The sequence below is a fragment of the Pristis pectinata genome, chromosome 5 (assembly GCF_009764475.1).
Source record: "Pristis pectinata isolate sPriPec2 chromosome 5, sPriPec2.1.pri, whole genome shotgun sequence".
In the NCBI taxonomy this organism is placed as follows: domain Eukaryota; kingdom Metazoa; phylum Chordata; class Chondrichthyes; order Rhinopristiformes; family Pristidae; genus Pristis; species Pristis pectinata.
In genome coordinates, this window is record NC_067409.1 from 109,476,750 (window position 1) to 109,493,118 (window position 16,369).

A 16,369-nucleotide genomic window follows, 5' to 3' on the forward strand; every position below is an offset into this window, starting at 1 on the left:
AAGACGTACGGGTTAGGAAGCTGTGGGCGTGCTACGTTGGCGCCGGAAGCGTGGCAACACTTGCGGGCTGCCCCCAGAACACTCTACGCAAAAGATGTATTTCACTGTGTGTTTTGATGTATATGTGACTAATAAAGAAATCTTATCTTATCTTTGGGAGTACAGAACGAGTAAGGGGATTCAAAATAACACTGGTTGACACGATTAAGGAAAATCCCAAGACATTTTATAAGTATATTACAGCAGGAGGGCAACAAGAGAGAGACAGGGGACCTTTGGGAACCAAAAGGGCAACCTGTGCATGGAGCTGGAGGATGTAGCTAAGGTCTTAAATAAAAAAGGAGCACGTATTAGATGTCTTAGTGGCCATAAAGGTAGATAAATCCCCAGAGTTTGATGAGATCTCTCCCAGGCTGCTATGAAAGGCGAGGGGCAGGAGAATGCTGAGGGCAAGGGTAGCAGGTACACGCCAACACCACCACCTGCAGGTTCCCCTCCAAGCTGCACACCATCCTGACTTGGAAATATATCACAGGTCCACCATCATCACTGTAACTCCTCTCCAACAGCACTTTGGAGATACCATCAGAAGGACTGCTGTGGTTTAAGGCAGCAGCTCATCACCACTTTCTTAAAGGTAATTAGGAATGTCCCTCCTCAAAAAATGAGTAAGTAAAAAAATGGCATACTTATTTGAACATTCTCCCACAGTGTTGCAGTTAGAAATTATATAATGCTACAACAAGACTGGCTTCCAAAGGAACGTCTCAAAGGCAAAGTTATTGGGAGAACCTCAAAATTTACTGATTGAGAAAGTTCATCCACGATCCCACCTCAATAAAGGATAATGACACTGCTTCCAGTGAGAATGTTAAATGGACTCAAAAATGTTTTAAAATAGTACAAACAGTAATTTCACATTGATATTAAAAGCAATTATCACACTCCTGTTCACCCTCTCTCCCCCCACATTTCCTCATTTAAAGCAAGGGGCTGTAGCGTATTTAGTCAAATAGTATACACAGCATTAATACTTCCATTACTCAAATCTTTGTGCTGATCTGCAGACACAAAGACCTTCCCTCTGATTCCACATGACCAGACCACACTGTACGCATTGCATTGTGTTGGAATTCTCAGCAAGCTGTCTGGTGGTGAACTCCTCCACTATTTAAAAGGTGTGACCTCATTCACAGCAACAATTCAACGAGAGAAATGACAGCTGCCTTGTATCTGCCAAGTTTGGACTGTAAATTGAGAATGTATTCAATACTTTCACGGTTAGGTCTGTTTTACACAAGATATTACCTTTGCAGGTCATTTTAAATCCATCCCAATAATGGGTGATGTTTAGTTTAATAGCTCTCATCAAGTTCATTGCTCACTGAGTTGAAATCAAAACATCACACATCAACTCTTATGGTGGCCTTAACTCATCTACAACTCATCAGCCCTGGGTTTTCCATTTTACTGCAACCTACAGAACATTAGTACTCATGCTTGGCATCATTTATAGAGTCATAGAACAATACAGCATGGATACAGGCCCTTCGGCCCAACCAGTCCATGCCGACCACAGTGGCCACCCAGCTAGTTTCAATTTCCTGCGTTTGGCCCATATCCCTCCAAGCCCCTCCCCTCCATGTACCTATCCAAGTGCTTCTTAAATGATACCGTTCTACCTGCCTCACCCACTTCCTCTGGCCACTCGTTCCATATACTCACCACCCTCTGCGTGAAGAAGTTGCCCCTCAGGTACCTTTTAAATCTTTCCCCTCTCACCCTAAATCTATGCCCCCTAGTTTTGGACTCCCCTACCCTAGAGAAAAGACTGTTATCATCCACCTTATCTATGCCTAAACATTTCTATAAGATTGCCCCTCAGTCCCCTACATTCCAAGGAATAAAGACCCAGCCTGGCCAACCTCTCCCTATAACTCAGGCCCTCGAGTCCTGGTAACATCCTCGTAAATCTTCTCTGCACTCTTTCCAGTTTAACCACGTCTTTCCTATAACCGGGTGACCAAAACTGTACACAATACTCCATGTGCAGCCTCACCAATGACTTATACAGCTGCAACATAATGTCCCAACTCCTATACTCAATGCCCTATCTAATATCCATCCCACTCTTCAAATTTGACAGTATTCCATGCTATGATCCTTAGCTTTCCATATTTCACAATGAAGAAACCAACCAAGGAATGCAACCTAATGCAATGTGTTCCTCATGGCTTCATGCTGGACCAAATGGTGCTTTTATTATTACGTCTGAAATGGATCCCTCCCACGACCTATTTGTCCCACTGCCATCTGGCAAGCGGTACCGGAGCATCCGGGCCAGAACTACTAGACTGTAAAACAGCTTTTTCCCCCAGGCTGTCAGGCTCCTGAATACCCTGGAAGCAGTTTCAGACAAATGCCGCGTCAAAAGCCCTGGTTTGCACAATGGCGCATAGGAATTTTGGCTGCTGCTGAACATGTTTATACGTTTAGTGCAACTCACTGAGTTCTGTATTTTCTTTGTCCAACTCGGTTTTGCACTCACCCTGCACTAATTTTGTATTCTGTATATATTGTTTTTTGCATTATTTGTACTTGCACAATTTTTCTGTCTGCGTTTATTGTATGCCCTCTGTTCTATGTATGTCCTCTGTTGTGTGAGTCTGGGGGAAACATTTTGTTCCTCCACGTGTTTTTATAGCATATGGGTGACTGACAATAAAGTATAACTTGACTTGACTTGAACTTGACTTGACTTGATGGAGTAAGGGCTTTACATCTGGACACTTTTTAAATAAGCCCTAACATTTGTTTGGAAGAAGCAGCTTGCCATTCTGTCCTGGTGAATACCTGTCTGGTAATTCTTAATGGGTCACACAACAATACACCGTGAACCACCATTCCAAATCTAACAGGAAAAAAAGAGTATAACAGATCAAAAGGAAAATAGCTCTTACAGTTTTTCCTCTCTTTCCAGGTCTACCAACAGGTCCTCTGTATCCAGGGGCTCCAGATACTCCCTTTGGACCCATTTCTCCCTTAAAAAAAAGATATAATTTGTCAATGTTAGGTGTTCATAGAGTGGAACGGCACATAAATAGGCCCTTTGGCCCCTCTTGTCCATGCTGTAAAACGTCATTGTTACATTATTATTATCCTGATACAAATACGCAGTGTTATAAAATCTTTGTATTAGTTTGAATTTTTAAAAAAAATTTCCATTAATGATTCTGAACTACTCCTATTTTACTGGTATCATGCTATTAATGAAACTCTTCACATTTGAGGCTTTGGAAACTCTTCACATTTGAGGCTTTGGAAACTCTTCACATTTGAGAATCTGGAAGAGTTCATTTTTGGTGCCAGAGATATCATTGGGCAGTTATTAAGACTTACCAAGCAGTTGAAAATTCCCTTCATGGTACTGGACAAGCTCGGACGTTTTCTGAAGATCACATGAGTGCAGTGAACTCAGGGCCCTTCCACATGTTACAATGTTGGGTCTCTGGATGAGATAAAGTTACTGCAAAGTTTCCAGAGGATCAGGGCAATTTCAGCAGTAGCTTCCTGATTTCAAGGTTTATGTGCTCATGTGAGATGATTGGAAGCTGTTGCCTGATTTACTATTCAATCAGCAGTGAGGACTGAGTGTTTCACTGCTATTTTTGCCTCAAAATCTGGGCCACGGTGGTAATTTCATCCTATGTGATGCTATAATTTTCCTACCACAGATGTTAAAGTAACCATTCTGTAATTAATCAGACTAGGTCTATATGCTCTTTTAAACTGGATACTGCAGTGGCCACATCCACAGTCTATGGAGCAAAGGGATATAATTTCCAAGGCATGATCAATATCTTCCTTCGCCTCTCTCAGGATTTATCCTAACAGGCACTTTTTATCTTCCTTTAGCCTTTCACTGACATCTGAAATTCAGCTTCTAATGAACAATGAAAAGTACATATTAAATGAGTCTGTCATTTCTTGATCTTCATTAATAAATTGACAGTGCTCTCTCCTCAGAGGTTCCATACCACTTTATGAGCTCTCTTTTCACTGAGAAACGTGCATAATGCTTCATCTCATTTAATGTTTATTTAACGTTTCCCTAATTCTGCCTTTTAGCTTTCTTTAATTTTCTCCCAATGTCTGGCCAACATTTTTCCTTTACCTGAAAGCACCAGAAAGAGATTAACATAGTATTTATGCTTCTGTTTGTACATCTCGGATAAAAGAGCAGTACTTTTGCTAATGCAAAAGAATAAATATTGCAGCTGAAAGTTATTAATTGGCTCCGTCTTGCCTTGGATATCTCTGAAGGTAGTGGCCTAGAAATTCTATTGTGTAGCAGAACATCGATATAAATTACACGGCTGAAATCAAATGAAAAAACTCCTGTAGCAAATCAGGAACTTACTGCAACGCCCACTGTTTTTCTTTCTGGATCCTCCACCGAGGCACAGCATCATACAGACTGTCATTCAACACTGTGTCATGTATTCCTGTTCATCACTTATGTGGCTTTTCATTGCACAAGTGCAGCCTATGGATAGTGTGGGTAGTGGATAAAAAGAAAGGCCTCAATGACACTTCTGAGGCCTGTTCCAGCTTTAATTAAAGGGGGCCTGTATCTTATGCCTTGCGATGCATTTCCCCTCAGCCCAATCATGCCCAAATCTCATCCTCCCACTATCAATGGATGGCTGTCCCCATTCCTTACCCCTTCAGTTGTAAGCACGACCCTCCCACTTGACTCCATTCGCGACCTCCCTCTTACCTCAATGACCCAACCTGACATTCCAGATCCCGCTTTACTGCCTGACACTCTGACAGTCTTCTCACGTGAAGGCTCTGAAGTTCATATGCATGAGTGGCTTTACTTGGAAAGGCTTTTCAATGTAGGAAGAATGCAAAACCTGAGCTGAGATACATAATGACTCGGGCCTTGCGTGCTTTAGAATTTGACAGTGCCAGGTCCTCAGGAAAAACATTCACTGGTGCACTGCACACTACTGAATGTACATACCTTTCCATTTGTTGACGTTCTCAGCCTATAAGATGATCTGCCTTTCTGTCATGTCACAACTTCTGTCTTTTGCAACCTTCCTCTCGCTCTCTCACACACCCCATTCTGTGCACTCAATATTACAGGTATCAGTTTTATTCCCAAACATTAAAGATACCATCCTCTTCCATCCTCCTTTGCTGTGTTAAATCCATTCTAAACTGCCAGAGTTTTTTTTAATCCTTAAACTTGTGTATACTCTTATGTTCCTTCCTCTTAATCACCCAATCACTTCACAGTATCTCCTGACCGTTCAGACTGCATTGATCCTTCCTCTGAAATTCACAAGAGCCTAATTGTGCCAAAGTTAAACCAGAACAGGCCGTGTACAAGTTGGCAGGAGGTTGAGGGCAAGGCCAGTTTATGTGAATGGTGGAAGGGGGCAGGAGGGTGAAGATAATTTAACAGCATGTATTGTTGATCTGCTTGTGTTATGTCTCCAATAGCATGTTGTTATTTTTAATAAAGTCCTCCCCATCTCATTCTATGAGTTCACGCTGAGCTATGATATATGATGTCTTTAAGTTGTTTATTCTCCACCTTGGCAACCTATCGTGACAAGGAGCCTCAAAATGCTTACAATTACTGTGTTACCATTAGATAGCACTAGATGGTGCTGAGCCACTAACATCCTTCCCTCTGTGTTTGTTTACAAGTGTTCTGATTCCAACATTCAATACAATGGAGAGTACATACTCCTTGTATTCCAAGGAATCCAATGTAAGATTGTGTGCTTGCTGTCTAATTTAAATTACATTTTAACATAAGCTGCATTGCTTTCAACATAAAATTTCAACACACGTTTTCAGTCTAACAACACATACACATGCACTGAGTAAGTGAGATGTTTCGGTTGATGAACAGTTCTTCTGGATTTGGTTCTCATTGGTTGCTGTCCATTGTGGCCTGGTTGAGTTGCCGGGTGCTTGTTCCATTGCAGGGGTTGTAGTGCATCCTCTTTTCACTCTTCTTTGGCTTCAGGCTCCTAAACTTCCTCCGCAATCTTCCTTAGATGACGCCTATTCCTGTGGAACTTCCCTCAGTTTTTATTCCATGGTCCACTGTCCTCTCCAATCAGATTCCATCTTCTTCAGCCCTTTATCAATTCCACCTGTCATCTCCCAGCTTCTTACATCATTCCTCCTCTCTCCCCCTCCCCCATCTGCCTATCACCCCCCCCTCACCTGGATCCACCTATCAACCGCCAGCTCTTGCTCCACCCCTTCCCCCCACCTTTTTATACCGGCCATCTCCCCTCTTTCTTTCCAGTCCTGATGAAGGGTCTCAACCCGAAACATTGACTGTCCATTTCCCTCCAAGAGATGCTGCCTGACCCGCTGCGTTCCTCCCAGCATTTTGTGTGTTGCTCAGTCTTCACCTCTGTGATTTCAATTTTACCTTGATGCCACATTCAGTCAAAAGCTGCCTTTATACCAAGTGCAAGAACTCTCAGCTCCACGTTGGCATTCAGCTCTTTCAACATGTTTGGAACCAGGCTGTGAAGGGACTTAGATCCAAGTGGTCCTGGCAAAACCCAGACTGAACCTTGGTCAACAAATTGTTGGTTAGTAAGTGCCATAGCACTGTTGATGACACCTATCATCACGTTGGTGATGATTGAGAGTGGATTGATTGAGAAGTAAATACTTGGTTTGGACTTATCTTTCCATATACAATACTTCCTTGATAACATGTGAATTAAATTAGCTAAAGACTGGCTTCTTTGGATCTCGGGAGGAAGCCATGGTGGATCATCCACCCGGCATCCTAGCTGAACATGATTACAAATGCTTCAGCCTTATTTTACCATTACATGCTGGGCCCTACTACTTCTGTGGACATAGATGTTCTTGAAGCCTCTTCCTCCTTTGAGCTGCTTAATTTCCCCAAACCACTCGCAATTAGTGTGGCAAGAATGCAGAACTTTGATTTCACAAGATCACAAGATCACAAGACAAGGGAGCAGAAGCAGGCCGTTCGGCCCATCGAGTCTGCTCCAAGGAAAGGGAAATAGAAATGAGAAATGGGGAATGGGGGAAGAAGAAGAAGAAAAAAAAAACTATTCTAATCCCAATTTCAGGCCTTATCCCCATATCCCTTGATATCCTGACTATTTAGATATCTATCTATCTCCTCCTTGAACGCCCCCACTGATCTGGCTTCCACTGCTGTACGTGGCAAGGAGTTCCACAGATTCACCATCCTCTGGCTAAAGAAATTTTTCCTCATCTCTGTTTTGAAACTGTACCCTCTAATTCTAAGATTGTGCCCTCTGGTCCTGGACTCACCCACCAAGGGAAACAGCCTAGCCACATTTACTCTGTCCTTTCCTATCAATATTTTAAATGTCGCTATGAGGTCCCCTCTCATTCTTCTGTACTCCAGCGAGTACAGTCCAAGAGCCAACAAACGCTCCTCATACTTAAGCCCTTTCATTCCTGGAATCATCCTCGTAAATCTCCTCTGAACCCTCTCCAACGTCAACACATCCTTACTAAGATGTGGGGCCCAAAACGGCGCACAATATTCCAAATGAGGCCTCACTAGTGCCCCGTAGAGCCTCATTAACACTTCCTTACTTTTATACACTATACCTCTCGAAATGAATGCCAACATAGCATTCGCTTTCTTTACCACCAATCCGACCTGGTGGTTAACCTTTAAGGTATCCTGCACGAGTACCCCCAAGTCCCTTTGTACTTCCGTGCTTTGGATTTTTTCCTAGATAATAATCTGCCCGCTTATTTCTGCTTCCAAAGTGTACAACTGCACATTTCCCTACATTGAATCTCATCTGCCATTTCCTTGCCCATTCTCCTAAACTGTCTAGGTCCCTCTGCAACCTTCCTATCTCTTCAATACTCCCTACTCCTCCCCCTATCTTGGTGTCATCCGCAAACTTAGCCACGAAACCATTTATTCCATCATCCAAATCGTTAATGTACAAGGTAAAAAGGAGCGGTCCCAACACCGACCCCTGCGGCACACCACTAGTAACCGGTAACCAACCAGAACGAGATCCTTTTATTTCCACTCTTTGCTTCCTGTCAACCAGCCAATGCTCCGCCCATTCTGTTATCCTACCCGTAATTCCATGACCTCTCATCTTATTAATCAGTCTCTTGTGAGGCACCTTATCAAAGGCCTTTTGAAAGTCTAAATACACAACATCTACCGCCTCTCCCTTATCCACCTTGCCTGTGATTTCTTCAAAAAACTCCAATAGGTTGGTCAGGCAGGATCTTCCCTTCACAAAACCATGTTGGCTAGGACCTATCCTGCCCTGCGCCTCTAGGTATTCCGTAACCCCGTCTTTGAGGATAGATTCCAATAACTTTCCCACCACTGACGTCAGACTAATAGGTCTGTAATTTCCTTTATGCTGCCTCCCTCCTTTCTTATACAACGGAACTACATTTGCGACCCTCCAGTCCTCCGGAACCACACCTGAATCTATCGATTTCTGGAAAATAATCGCCAATGCCTCCGCTATCTCTAAAGCCACCTCCTTCAGAACCCGGGGACGCACCTCATCCGGTCCGGGAGACTTATCAGTCTTTAGTCCATTTAGTTTTCCTAGTACCTTCTCCCTAGTAATTTTAACTGAACTCAATTCCATTTCGTGAGACTCCTGACTAACCAGCACATTGCTGATGTCCTCCACGGTGAAGACCGATGCAAAATATTCATTCAATTCCTCTGCCATCTCTCTATCGTCCATTATAATAGCTCCTGCACCGTTATCAATTGGTCCTATATCAACCCGTGTCTCTTTTACACCTTATGTATTTAAAAAAACTCTTAGTATCCTTTCGAATGTTATCCGCCAACTTCCTTTCATAATTCCTCTTTTCTTTCCTAATGACCTTCTTAGTTTCTCTCTGCAGGTTTCTAAAAGCTTCCCAGTCCTCTGTTTTGCCACTAATTTTCGCTTCTTTGTACGTCGCCCCTTTTGCTTTTATTTTAGCCTTCACCTCTCTCGTTATCCACATTTGTGCCTTTTTTCCATTAAAAACCTTTTTTTTTCTTGGAATATATCTATCCTGCAATTTCCTTATTTCCTGTAGAAATTCCTTCCATTTCTCCTCTGCCGTCCCTCCAGCCAGCTTACTCTTCCAATCAATTAGGGCCAACTCCCCTCTCATACCATTGTAATTTCCTTTGTTCCACTGAAATATCGATACACCAGTTACCAGTTTCTCCTTCTCAAACTTGAAACTGAACTCAATCATATTGTGATCACTGGTTCCCAGTGGTTCCTTTACCTTTAGTTCCCTAATCACCTCCGGTTCATTACACAGCACCCAATCCAAAACAGCCGATCCCCTGGTGGGCTCTTCAACAAGTTGCTCTAGAAAAACATCCCTTAGACATTCCACAAACTCCCTCTCCTGAGTACTACCACCATTCTGGATTTCCCAGTCCACCTTCATGTTAAAATCCCCCATAATTATCTTCACATTGTCACGCTGGCATGCTTTTTCTATCTCAAACTGCAACTTATTGTCCACTTCCTGACTGCTATTAGGGGGCCTATATATGACTGCTACCATTGTCCTTTTACCCTTGCTATTCCTTAGCTCCACCCACAAGGATTCCACCTCCTCTGACCCAATATCCTTCCTTTCTATCGATTTTATATCACTACTAACCATCATGGCCACACCTCCCCCTCTGCCTACCCGCCTATCCTTCCTATACACTGTGTACCCCTGGACATTCAGTTCCCAATCACATCCATCATAAAGCCATGACTCGGTGATTGCCACAATGTCGTATTTATTAACCTGTAGTTGTGCCACTAGGTCATCTACCTTATTCCTAATGCTACGTGCATTTAAATACAGTACGTTTAGTCCGGTATCTGCTATTAATTTTTTTGTACTTCTATTGTTCAGCAGATTATCCTGGCTTTCCACCTGTCTATCCTTCTTACCATCTTCACTACATACTACCTTAGACATGTTCCTATATACCTCATCCCCTATCCTAACATTCTGTATCCTAACATCCTGACTTGTTGTACTTCTATTATTCAGCAAATTATCCTGACTTCTCACTTGCCTGTCCTTCTTGCCATCCTCATTGGACTTGTTTCTATAAACTCCCTCCTTTACCTTAGCATCTTGTAACCTAACATCCTGGTTTCCATCCCCCTGCCAGATCAGTTTAAACCCTCCCCTACAACTAAATCAAACATTCCCGCCAAGATATTGGAACCTCTGGAGTTTAGGTCCAACCCATCCTTAGCGAATAGGTCATGCCTCCCCCAAAAAAGGTCCCAATTATCCAAAAATCTGAAGCCCTGCCCCCTGCACCAGTCACTCAGCCACGCATTCATCTGCCAGAGCTTTCTATTCTTCCTATCATTGACACGTGGCACAGGTAGTAATCCTGAGATTACTACCCTTGAGGTCCTACTTCTCAACCTTCTCCCCAATGCCTTGTATTCCTCCTTCAGGACCTCTTCTCTTTTTCTACCTATGTTATTGGTACCTACATGTACCAAGACTTCTGGCTGCTCACCCTCTCCCCTCAGAATATTCTGGACCCGGTCCGTGATATCCCGTACCCTGGCACCAGGGAGGCAACACACCATCCGAGACTCATTGTTGCTATCACAGAATCTGCTATCCGTACCCCTTACTATAGAATCCACAATAACCACTGCATTTCGCTTCCTCCGCTGGACCACAGTACCAGGCATGGTGCCAAGGTCCCGGTTGCTGAGGTCTTCCTCTATCAGGTCATCCTCTCCAACCGAATCTAAAATGAGATATCGGTTTTTGAGGGGGACCGCCACAGAGGTGCTGTCTACAAACTCTTTATAACTCCTATCTATTTCCTGCTCGCTCTCCCTAACCAACCGAAGGTCATCGAGCTGCAGCTCCAGACTCTCAATCCGTTCCTTGAGGAGCCGCATCTCGGTGCCCTTTGCGCAGATGTAGTTATCGGGGAGTCTGGTAGTCTCCCAGGGTCCCCACATCTGACACTCCAAACATAAGACCAACCCCAGATGCATCTTGCTGAATACCACTGAGTTCAACAAATAAACTAATAACTTACCCCCTCTCTATTAGTCTTGCCTCTTTCCCGCTCTCGCCGAAGCCCGTTGAGCCAAAGCCTAATCCACTCTGCTCCCTCTCACTCAGCTGCCCGCTCCGACGCTGCCCACTAGATATGTTGGTCTGCTATTTAAATCGCCCGCGCGCTGCCGAGTGACGTCACGCGCCTGCGCAGTCACTCGCCGCTATCCCGAGCGCTAGAAAGAAAAATAAAATTGCTCCTCATTAATTTCTGGCACTCTCCACTCTCTGGTCACTGGAAAGAAAAACTGAAGGTAACCCTCCGACTTTTAAATCGCCCGCGCGCTGCCGAGTGACGTCACGCGCCTGCGCAGTCACTCGCCGCTATCCCGAACGCTAGAAAGAAAAAAAAATCGCTCCTCGTTAATTTCCGGCACTCTCCGCTCTCTGGTCGCTGGAAAGATCACCTAGCTCTGTCTACTGGTTGCAGCTTTTACTGTTTAGCATGCATGTAGCCCCATGTTACAGCTTTAATTGTTTGGCACCTCATTCTTAGATTCCTAGTACTGTTACTAGCGTGCCTTTCTACACTGTATTGAATCAGGTTTAATCACTTGGCTCAATTGTGATGAAAGAGTGAGGGATATGCCAGGTCATGAGGTTATGGTGGTGCACATTTAGAAACATAGAAATATAGAAAACCTACAGCACAATTCAGGCCCTTTGGCCCACAAAGCTGTGCCGAACATGTCCCTACCCTAGAAATTACTAAGCTTACCCATAACCCATGTACCTATCCAAAAGTCTCTTAAAAGACCCTATCGTATCCGCCTCCACCACCGTTGCCGGCAGCTCATTCCACGCACTCACCATTCTCTGAGTAAAAAACTTACCCCTGACATCTCTTCTATATCTACTCCCCAGCACCTTAAACCTATGTCCTCTTGTGGCAACGATTTCAGCCCCGGGGAAAAGTCTCTGACTATCTACCCGATCAATGCCTCTCATCATCTTATATACCTCTATCAGGTCCCCCCTCATCCTCCGTCGCTCCAAGGAGAAAAGCCCGAATTCCCTCAACCTGCTTTCATAAGGCATGCTCTGCAATCCAGGCAGCATCCTTGTAAATCTCCTCTGCACCCTTTCTAATGGCTTCCACATCCTTCCTGTAGTGAGGCGACCAGAACTGAGCACAGTACTCCAAGTGGGGTCCTATATAGCTCCTAAATTCAATTCCCCGATTGATGAAGGACAATACACCATATGCCTTCTTAACCACAGAGTCAACCTGTGCAGCTGCTTTGAGCGTCCTATGGACTCGGACCCCAAGATCCCTCTGATCCTCCACACTGCCAAGAGTCCTACTATTAATACTATACTCTGCCACCATATTTGACCTACCAAAATGAACCACTTCACAGTTACCTGGGTTGAACTGCATCTGCCACTTCTCAGCCCAACTTTGCATCCTATCTATGTCCCTCTGTAACCTCTGACAGCCCTCCAAACTATCCGCAACACCCCCAACCTCCGTGTCATCCGCAAACTTACTAACCCACCCCTCCACTTCCTCATCCAGGTCGTTTATAAAAATCACAAAGAATAAGGGTCCCAGGACAGATCCCTGAGGTACACCACTGGTCTCCGACCTCCATGCAGAATACAACCCTTTCTACTGCTACCCTGTGCCTCATGGATATCCAATTCTGAGCTGGCAGATCTGTGCTGAGTCTGTTACATCTGGCATGATAGTCGTGCCACAGAACACAACAGCGAGTGTCCTTAATATGAAGGCGGAACCTTCCCGCCCCCAAGGACTGTGTGATGTCACTCCTACCAATGCTGTTTTGGCATATAACAATGCTGTTAGGGCTGTCAGAGGTTACAGCGGGACATAGATAGGATGCAAAGTTGGGCTGAGAAGTGGCAGATGCAGTTCAACCCAGGTAACTGTGAAGTGGTTCATTTTGGTAGGTCAAATATGGTGGCAGAATATAGTATTAATGATAGGACTCTTGGCAGTGTGGAGGATCAGAGGGATCGTGAGGTCTGAGTCCATTGGACGCTCAAAGCAGCTGCACAGGTTGGCTCTGTGGAGGCATACGGTGTATTGTCCTTCATCAATCGGGGAATTGAATTTAGGAGCTGAGAGGTATTGTTGCATCTGCAACAGGTAGATTGGTAAAGATCCCACAGGTCAACTCATTCATTGTCTGCTGCAGTTCTTCAGGACTTGGCCAGCTGAGTCAATTCTGGTGCTAATCATGGTGATTGACATTGAAGCCTTCCATCAAGAGTACCCATCCCTCTGCCACCTTCTCTGCAACTGAAACTTTCTCTCTTTCCCAGTTCTGATGAAGAGACTTTGACCTAAAACATGAACTCTGTTTCTCTTCCTCCAACAGCTGCCTGACTTCCTGCATATTTCAAGCATTTTCTGTTTTATACACAACTTCCAGAATCTACAGTTTTGTTGATTTTCATTTACACTGTTGTTATTCTTTCCTTCTGTAGGATGACAAATTTAAGTTGCTTGCTACGCAACTCATGAATTCTGACTTTGGACATTTCTGAGATCTTAGACTTTGTGAGATCCAAGTCCGTTTCTCCTAATAGATCTTTCCTCAATCCTTCTTCTCGAATTTTGTATGTAACCTTATCCCAAGTCAGTGAGTCCCTCAGATTTTCAAAGTTACAATTTGCAGCCAGCAACTTCTGTGCAATCCAGTATATGTCAAACATCTCATTATTCATTGGATAACTCCCGAACAACCTGAGTCTCCACACAGTCTCTTTGCATGATAGGTTGAAGTGATTCTCAAAATGTTTGAGATTCTCCTTCAGTATCTCATCGGTAGGTCTGACTGTTCTGGAGATCCCGCTGGCTTGGTCATTAAGGACAACTTTGCTTTTGTTTTCTTCGCTTTATGAGCCATTGATAAAGAAATAAAGTCCTCCTTTCAATGTTTCCACACACTTGCCCATAAATGCAGCTGCTGAAGTGGTTTCATCAACTATATCCAGAACCAAACGGCGAAACCCTAATCGCCACAGGTCAGCAACATTATGATCAGATTGCTCTAAAATGGACTTGTTTTTTTTTGTTCTAGTTGTGTTCTTTCTTGTAAAAATTGTATATAATTTATTTCATTTATGTTTTTCTTGTGAATGCTGCTCATATGATGCTATGCGCCTGTGATGCTGCTGCAAGTAAGTTTTTCATTGTACCTGTGCACACATGGACTTGTGCATATGACAATAAACTCGACTTGACAACTATATAGGCCAATGGTGTACAATCTAATGAAAGACAAATCAAGATGGGTGTTTCCATTCACTTTCCCATGCATCACAATCAGATAAATCTTATTTATTATCCAGTCATACAACAACCACAATCCTATTTCAAGCAGATGAATCAAATCTGTCTCATTTAGGCCTCACTGTGCACCCTCTCTCTCCTACAGTCATCTGAACATTGCTTCTCAAAACCAAGTCAGTGTCACCACAAGTCAAAATTACTTGTGCACCTTCCTTATAACACCATATTGTATTATGCTGTCACCAGTGGCTTCATTGAAGTACCCTTTACCAAGTTCTGTGAATGCTCAGCGAGTCACTCTATGAGATTTGGTGGTCTTTCAACTTGGCAACACACCCTGACCTCTGTCCTCAAGGTGTTGATGAGTACAGTTTTAGTATCATAAGATAATACATCACATACAGGTGGTGATAAAGGGTTTGGTGCACAGGTTGTCTATGTGTATGGAGGGTGGGAGGGGATGAGGGGCACAGGTTGTCTATGTGTATGGAGGGTGGGAGGGGATGAGGGGCACAGGTTGTCTATGTGTATGGAGGGTGGTGGGAGGGGACAAGAGGCACAGGTTGTATATGTTGATGCAGAATAAAGATGCTTTCACAGTGCAATCATTATTCTCTGCCAACCAAAACCTTTCAAAGCCAGAAGAGATTCATTAGCCACACATCAATGCCAATATGATATATGCACAGAAAGGACTATTGCAGCACTTTTGGAGGTGTTAACTGAACATAACTTAATTTACTAAAAGCAACCAAGCATGAAGATTAATTCCTATTTTATCCTTTTCCCAGAGCTGCAGTGAAGTGCCTGCCCAGCACACCAGCCAATAAAGCAGCAGAACCAAGAGCAGAGTTATCTGAATGGATATCAATAGTGAGGCATTAAACAGCTGGAATCTTGCAGGAAGTCAGAGCCACTGAAGAGTCATCAATATTCATTAAGGCTGGAATACTGCAGACAAAGAGAGGTCACATTTACTGACAAAATGCCAGCAGCTCTGGAGGAATGAATTAGGGGAAATGTGTACACACTTACTGGACTGAAGAGCACCCACCTTGCTAAATAGCACCTATGTACAGTGCAGCAAACAAAGCAGGCAGTTAAAGAATAAACATTGTGTCCAGAAAATGGTACTAGGCCCAAGGAAACCTGTGCAAGCGGTTACACGTCACGAGCACCTGCCACGGGCTGATGTATAAGAAAATATCTCTGCAGACATCTTAATCCTGAAGAAACAAAGTAACAGATCAGGATTGTCAAGGCTCTGTCTGCAGCATCTGTGGACTTTATTGTTGCTTGCACGATGACTTTTGATCTGCCAAGCTTCAAGATGTGGTGTTTACACTATTCGGTTTCTTATTTACCCTTTACAACATTTGCTGGGATACAGTAGTGACCCCATTTGGAAACAGGTCTACATCATGTATATAATTTATTAGCTTTGCAACTTGGTCATTTTCCATGCAAGTTAATATTATGTTGGCAATAGCAAACTTACAAGAATGGCACAGAGAAAAAATATGACAAGGATTAAATGAGTAGGAACAATGTGGCCTTTGGCACGCTGACCTCGACAATTATTGTGCACCTTTTACAAGCTTCTATTTTTCTTGGAAATTACTTATTGTCTTTACTGGCAGTAGTCAAAATGCATAAATGCTGTAGTTTCCTTTGCTTCATTTATTCTCTTACATTTGATTATTATTTTCTATTTTGGATCTTAATCAATCACCTTCACAGTTGTTAGTTTCTGCTACTTTATGTCACTATATTTGCAGGATGTGATGCATTTACATGCTACGGCCTTAGGTACAACAGTAGTGCAGCAGGACGGCACAATAGTTTAACAGTTAGCATGACGCTATTACAGTGCCAGTGACCCGGGTTCAATTCCTGCCGCTGTTTGTAAGGAGTTTGTACGTCCTCTCCGTGTCTGCGTGGGTTTCTTCCGGG

The 16,369-nt window shown here is 43.6% G+C and overlaps 1 protein-coding gene across 1 annotated transcript in view; it reads right to left on the reverse strand.

Moving 5' to 3' along the window:
* Nucleotides 1-16,369, reverse strand: part of colq (collagen-like tail subunit (single strand of homotrimer) of asymmetric acetylcholinesterase) — a 68,921-nt gene that overhangs the window by 15,390 nt on the left and 37,162 nt on the right. Inside the window, 1 exon segment of the mRNA XM_052016628.1 lies at nucleotides 2,961-3,041. Within this exon segment, the coding sequence (XP_051872588.1) occupies nucleotides 2,961-3,041 (81 nt within the window).